The 7,720-nt window shown below is 37.1% G+C and overlaps 1 protein-coding gene across 3 annotated transcripts in view; it reads left to right on the forward strand.

Annotated features, from left to right (window-relative positions):
- The window catches only part of arhgap4b (Rho GTPase activating protein 4b), a 65,607-nt gene extending 58,907 nt beyond the window's left edge, over positions 1 to 6,700 (forward strand). For all 3 annotated transcript variants that reach the window (XM_030139340.1, XM_030139338.1, XM_030139339.1), the window contains one exon: positions 6,361 to 6,700. In XM_030139340.1, coding sequence (XP_029995200.1) covers positions 6,361 to 6,567 — 207 coding nt within the window. In that variant the 3' untranslated portion in view covers positions 6,568 to 6,700. The remainder of the gene's footprint in view (positions 1 to 6,360) is intronic.
- The last annotated feature ends 1,020 nt before the right edge of the window (positions 6,701 to 7,720 follow it).

Genomic DNA, 7,720 nt, shown 5'->3' on the forward strand with positions numbered 1-7,720 from the left:
TATTTGCTGAGTTAAACTCGGATGGACGTTTTTTTGGCTGGGCTGCGTATTTTCCTTTACTGTAGTTTTCAACATAATCTAATCATCTCTTGGCTTACGGTTCATACGTGACATCAAACAGACCAGACAAAGACGTCCATATCGATCTACTCAGTGGACTCTGAACAGACAGCACTAAGTGTAGTTTTTAAAAGCTGAACTCCAGCCCTCACCCTGACACTCACCTCAGTCTAAACAGTAAATCTTAACTCTCCATTATTTCTTAGACACGTGTTTCCTCTTGTGTTGTTGGCAAGTATCCAGTTATTTTTACAAACTTGCAAATTGGGCGCCATGTGTGAAAAGTGTACCTCCTACACAGCTCCTTCTATTTTGATGTTAACTTGCACAGAGTCAAGTTAAGACTTAGTACTTTAACTGAGTATTATTATGGTAATTCAAATGGAATGTGCTCTGTGTACTGTTGGAGAATCACATTTTATCTTCATTTCCTTCTATGCGGTGGTCAAACATGCGGCCCGGGGGCCAAATCTGGCCCGCCAAAGGTTCCATTCTGGCCTGCGGGATGAAAGTACAAAAATGAACCTGAACAGTCAAGGTTGTCAAAAATCCTTTTGGTTCAGGTTCCACATACAGACCAATGTGAGAAAAAATAACAACACAATAACCCATAAATAATGACAACTACACATTTTCTTTGGGAAAAAATTATGTGGAAAAAATTTGTGTGAAAAAAATAACATTACACTGTGAAAATATTTACTTTTACAAAACTATTTTTTCACAATAAAATGCAAATAAATACATAAATAAAAACGAAGATGAACAACCTGAAATGTGCAATTTGAACAATATTCTGCCTGGTACTTAATGTTTTGTGCATTTATGGATCCACTGTGATCTGGAGTTGTGTTAATAATAAGAGATGTAATATTGTAGAAATTGTTCAAATTTTAGTTCCAAGCTCCAAACTTTTGAATGAATAAATGAATGAATAATGAATAAATTTATTTTTGGTTTTACATCAATCATTGTACTCAGTAATTGTAATAAACACAAAAACCAAAAAAGGAATAGACTAGAAGCAAAAGCTTATTTTTTTGCCTATCCTTTTCAACTAATACACTGCTTACATCAACTTAAATGTGTACAGCATCGAGCATTTACACCATAATAATAACAAATAAAAAAATTTAAAAAGTCAACAACAATATTCTGCCTGTTACCAAATGTATATGTAACATTGTGTGTAAATGTACATGTATAAATAATAAGTCGAGGCATAATATTGTTAAAATTGCACAATTTTTCAAATGAAATTTCTGTTTTTTCAGGTTATTCACATCTTTTTTGTAAAATGTAAATATTTTCATAATTTAATTGGGTTTTTTTTTTTGGACTAAATCAAAAAGAAAAACTTGGATTTGTCATTATTTATAGGTTATTAAGTCATTATTTCACTGGTCTGGGCCACTTGAGATCAAATTGGGCTAATATGGCCCCTGAACCAAAATGAGTTTGACAGCCCTGGTTTAAGCGGTCTCAGTTAACTATTTATTTACAAAGTAGAAACTGATAAGTTATACAGAGCTCTGTATAAACAGAGCCAACAGAGGATCAGGAGAGATACACTACAAACAAAAAGTTAAGGATATTTTTAATTTTTGGGCTATTTTTTTCAGTTGTGACAAGGGATGTAACGATTACCGGTATAACGATAAAGCGTGGTAAAATTGCAGACGGTTAGTATTACGGTTTGAATTCTAATTATCATGATAACCGTGTTTGATTAAAAAACCCTATGTAAAGATCTGCTTTTATGTCAAATATTTGAGTATAGTTTTAATTTATTACAATTTTAATTGTATATACCTAATATTTGGAACCAATATTCACTTTTAAAGTCTTTGAAAAGGTTCGCTAAGCATCTGTGTGTTATTTATACAATAAATTATAAACATTTTTCAAATTGGATTTTATTTTATTTTATGGTGTTTTCTGGCCTTTTATGTTTTTATAGTCGGTTAAAGTGAAAAAAATAAAAGGCAGATGATATAGATGAAGTTGTGCTGAAAAAAACAAGATACTAAACATGGGTATAGTAAACATTTGTTTATATAGTATATAAAGGCAAAATCAAAAGGACGGAAAAACAGACAAAATAGGCTCAGAACACTAAGGGTTAATATTTGAATGTGTCTGCAACAGAAAGTACATTGTGGCGATTATTTTATTTTATTTTATTTTATTTTATTTTTAAATACAACTTGGTTAAATTGTTTCAGTGTGTGTATCAGTACTTTTTGAGCATTTTGAGCACAATTTCAACAATACCGCGATGATAATGATAACCGTGATAATTTTGGTCACAATAACCGTGATATGAAATTTTCATATCGTTACATCCCGAGTTGGGATTCTTGCACAGCGCTTTTTACTTTTTTGTGTGTAAATTGAATTGAAACACATTTTTTTTAATGATCAGACATAGTTTTATTTACAAATGGCAAAAATGACCCAAAAAAAAGAGCAAAAAAAACAAGAAATATCCTTAACTTTTTGTTTGTAGTGTAGTAGTGGTATATGCTGTGTTGAGAGTTTTGAATATTTCAGACCAAAATGTGGTAAACCTGGGACAGAAGCAGAACATGTGGGAGTGGTCGGATGGAGGTTGTTTGCACCTATTACACAAGTCAGACACACTGATTATTACCTCCGTGTAATGGCGGAGGTTATGTTTGTCTGTTTGTCTGTTAGCAAAATAACTCATAAAGTTATGGACAGATTTTCAGGAAATGTTGATACTGGCACAAGGATGAAATGATTAAATTTTGGTGGTGATGGGGGACTGATCTGCCTTGGTGGAGTTCTGCGCTCTGAGTGCTTTTCTAGTTTTTGTTTTGTTTTGTTTTGTTTTGTTTTGTTTTGTTTTGTTTTGTTTTGTTTTGTTTTGTTTTGTTTTGTTTTGTTTTGTTAACACTCCAGTATCTGGGTGTGCCTTTTAGGCACACTTTGCACTTCGTGTTCAAAACTTCATATTATTTTTCACAATTTAAATAAGGTTAGAATTCAATTTTTGCATGATCTTTTAAATTCTGGCCACCAACTAAAATTTGCACATTGTAAACAAAAGAAAATTACAAGACCAGCATCTGTCTCCCAAGTGTGCCTAAAACGCACTGTTTCTTCCATTATAACCACTGTTTTGGATCCAAAAGCCATTAAGGCATAAATCCTGCTTTTACTGATATCTGGGCTTCATTTGAGAGGTGAGGGTCCAAATGAATTCATTTATATTGTTAATGTTGCTGTTAATCACTGACATATGCCAGGCTGCAAAAAACAAATAATATTTAATCCAATTTTTATGTAGTATTTTGAAAAAAAAACAACAACAACATATTTTGTGTTTTTTGCATCAAAAAATGTAGTGACATCATGATGATAAGAGATTGTTTAAAAGGTAAAAAAAAAAAAAAATCTAAAATGAATGATTATTTGATATGTATGATTAGGGCTGACCTTGATTTACAAAAATAAAATCATATTAGAGCAGAAAAATAAATCAATATATAATATTTAATAGTTTGATTTATAGGTGTGCCTTTTTGGCACACTTGGTGACAGATGCTAGTATTTTTGAACATTTGACCCAGCTCCAAAAATAATCATGCAAATTAACCAATGTTGGAGTTAGTCACTGACATATGCCAGGCTGCAAAAATCAAATAATATGTGATCCACTTTTCAGGTAGTATATTGAAAAAAATAATTTTTTTGTGTTTTTTGCATCCAAAAAATGGTTTATTGACATTACAAACATGGTATTTAAGGGATTAAAAAATGTGACAATTATTGAGTATTTGGTATTTTTATTTACGGCTCAAGTTGATGAAATAGAAAAAAAAGTGTAAAAGAATTAAAAACAAACTGTATGAAAGTTTTTTTGACATTATTCCACATGTGTGCCAAAAAGGCACACTTGGTGCTTAGTAAGAGCCTTGCTGGACAGGATACCGGAGGGTTAATTAGACAGTTGTTGCATCTATTCTGTACTGATTCCTTGTCAATATTGGATTTACATTAAGGATTGTCTTCTTTTGGATAGGGTGGGATTGTGGGAGGGATAAAAAGAAAAATTAAAGAACAGAAGTCCTTTTTATCACATTGCACTGTCATCCCTGTGAAATTACTTCCAATAAAAAAAGTTAATAATTAGAAAAAAAAAAGATCCAAAAAACACATCTAATCTCCAAAATTTTCACAAGCTTTAGTTCAGCGGTCCCCAACCTTTTTTGTACCAGGGACCAGTTTCATGCAGGAAAATATTCCCTCGGACCAGGTAGAGGTGTAATCTGAAAGCAACAGTTGCACTTGAAATGAGGCACTTACAAAAAGTATCCTATATTATAAAAGGGAAGTGGACTCTGTGTGTGTGTGTCTCGGGCCTCACACAAAATCCGTACAGAGCTGACTGCTGCAGTTTGGTATACTTATGTATTTTTGGTCAAGGAAGAGACCAGTGGAAACAGGAAGTTGATATTAGTCATTTTGGAATAAATTAGCCTCCCAATAGCCAGTCACGTTGCTATGCCCAGAATGATAGAATCATCACTGAAGTGGGTTACCTAGCAACAGATAAACAATACGGCCACGTTGCCATGGTGTCAAATTTCACGTGCAGAAACAGGAAGGAATGAACTGGATCAGAAGATTTAGAACCCGTAGTTCCCCACAGGTCAACTATAATATTAACTCATCATAATGCAGAATCCTGGGGGGGGGGGGGGGTAGTCCATTACAAATGCTGCTGTAAGGCTCAGAAGTTAAAATAATTAATGTTGACAAAATATTAGATTTAACAGTGGAATAAATTACAGGGAATAAGTTAATTCATCTATTTCTAAAAATAAACAATATATTGACAGTGTTTACCTAAATAACTATTTACATTTATGTTTGCAGAATTATTATTTACACATTTAATTATTTTCATTTGTTGTATACTTAGCAGCTAAAATAATCAGTTGAATGTGCTTTTCTAAATCACTTATATTTGCCGATCTAAGTACCGTTAGCTCCTGATTGGTTTGTTCGGTCATGTGAGCTGATGTTTCAGGAAGTGTGGTGGTAGCAGTCACAGTATGTGAAAAGTAAAGCAGTGTTTAAGAAGAAACCCCTCTGCATCCTGCTGTCTCATTTTATAAAGAATGAACCATTAACCACCAACGAACCTTCGCCTTACACTGGCTTCAGGTGCGATCAGGAGGATGAGCCTGTTCACCTGTGAATTTAAAATGACCAGTGTGTTTACCTGAGCCACGCCCACAGACAGGTGGAGCAGGAAGGACTAAAGCATCTGATCTGTTACCTGCAAGGAGAGAGAGAGAGAGAGAGAGAGAGAGAGAGAGAGAGAGAGAGGACAGATGGACAGGACAGACAGACACAAACACAAGACAGACAGGACAGACAAATGGACTGGACAGACGGACAGACAGACGGACATATGGATGAGGCAGACAGGACAGACAGACAGACACAAAGACAGGACAGACGGACGGATGGGACAGACAGACAGACAGATAGACAGGCATATGGACAGACAGACAGACACAAAGACAAAAGACAGGACAGACAGTTAGACAGACAGACAGGACAGACAGACACAAAGACAGGATGGAGGGACAGACAGACAGGATAGACAGACAGAACAGACAGACAGACACAAAGACAGGACAGACGGACGGATGGGACAGACAGACAGGACAGACAGGCACAAAGACAGGACAGATGGACAGACAGACAGACACAAAGACAAGAGACAGGATGGACAGACAGACAGGACAGACAGGCACAAAGAGAGGATGGAGGGACAAACAGACAGGGTAGACATGCAGAACAGACAAGACAGACAGGCAGAAGAGACAGACAGACAGGATAGACAGACGGGACAGACAGAGAGACAGGATAGACAGACGGGACAGACAGGACAGACATACAGACAGGACAGACAGACAGGATAGACAGACAGGACAGACAGAAAGAACAGACAGACAGGACAGACAGAAAGAAAGAACAGACAGACAGGATAGACAGACAGACAGGACAGACACAAAGCCAGGACGGACAGACAGACAGACAGACAGGCAGGCAGGACAGACAGACAGACAGGCAGGCAGGCAGGACAGACAGACAGACAGGAAACCAGAAGCTGGTGGACCAAAGCCCTGCTCTGGGTTCGTCACATAAACAAACCAATAAATGTCATGTTATTTTTTAATAACTTGCCTTTATTTTAATTTCTGTTCATCGTGTGCCCCTTTTCTTTCCCATAATTCCCCTCTCCTCTGTCTTCCTCAGGAGATGATCAGTCGCCAGATGAACTCTGTGTTCAAGGAGCTCCTGTCTCGTCAGCCTCCTGTGCAGTCGTCCACCCTCGCCGCCGCCTCTGCCGCCGCCGTCGCCGCCCCCTCCTCTTCCTCCTCCTCCTCCTCCTCCTCTGTCCCTGTTGCCAAAAAAGGAGGGTTTGGCCTGAGGGGACGGGCCCTTTTCAGACCAGTGGACTAAACCAGAGGAGCAGAGAGGACGGGCTGACTGGAGTTACTTACTGTTATTTACTGACATTTGGTGAAGATTTTATTTTTCTGACACGTGTAGAATATTTGTGCCATCTCATGGTGCCACTAGTCTCGTTCTCTTGTCCCGTATTAACAGTATGTCCAGTGTGTCCGTTTTCCAGTTGGTTTTTAGTCTTTTTGTTCAAGTTTGTTTTGTTCTCCAGCCTTTTTTTTTTTTTTTTTTTTTTTTGGAGAATCAGGGACGTGACGTCACCAGACTAACTTCTAAAGTGGTTTTGCCATGATACTTGAGATATATCAACATTGGTCACTAAAGACTTAAGCTGCCCCCTAGTGGCAGGTCTGAGATCAGTTCACCTTATATTTGCTTTATTTTAAAAGAAAAACAAAAAAAAAAAAACAGAGCGACTGATCTGGGACCTGTGTCTAGGAGTGCCTTCACATCTTTTACTCTTCACATTTATCACTTGACAAAAAAAACTGATATATTAAAACTCTGCATATGTTTCTCAAAAAATATAATGGGATTTGGAAAGAAGTTCAAAGTTTAAGTATAAACAGTGAAGTTGATATTTTATATTGAGCATGCAAGTGTTAGGAAACACACACAGAAACACATTCCCCTTCATATGTGACTCGTGGCCTGGTGAACCGGCCGAAACTCAGGGCTTTTGCAGAGTTAGAGACGAGCTGACTCAGGTTTGGCTTCTGAAGGACAAAGTAAGAGTTTTTGTTTTTCTCTCAGGGCTTTGGTTGACTTACTTTTCAACTGGAAACTGTGCCCTAGCCTCAAGAGCCAAAATGCCCCCCCCCCTTCCCCTTGTGTCAGAGAGGCTTCAGTGACCTCCTCTGGTTTTAAACTGTGAATGCAGCAGCGTCATTTCGGAGCTGTGAATTAGCAAAGTCATCTTCATCTGCACATTTTTTGACCCCCCCAACCCCCACCCGACAATATATGACACCATCCATAGGTCCCATTAAAATGTGTGTTGGGATTTTCCCAGTGAAGTGTACAATATTACTTTAGCTTCAAAAGCATTTGAAATGTTTTTTCAAATCTCCCCTCTGTTGCGTTTCAGTATGGAACCAGGACTGTTTTTTGTTTTTTTTTCTTATGGATTCTGTCTATGATTAAAACGCCC

The sequence above is a fragment of the Sphaeramia orbicularis genome, chromosome 7, assembly GCF_902148855.1.
Source record: "Sphaeramia orbicularis chromosome 7, fSphaOr1.1, whole genome shotgun sequence".
Classification (NCBI taxonomy): domain Eukaryota; kingdom Metazoa; phylum Chordata; class Actinopteri; order Kurtiformes; family Apogonidae; genus Sphaeramia; species Sphaeramia orbicularis.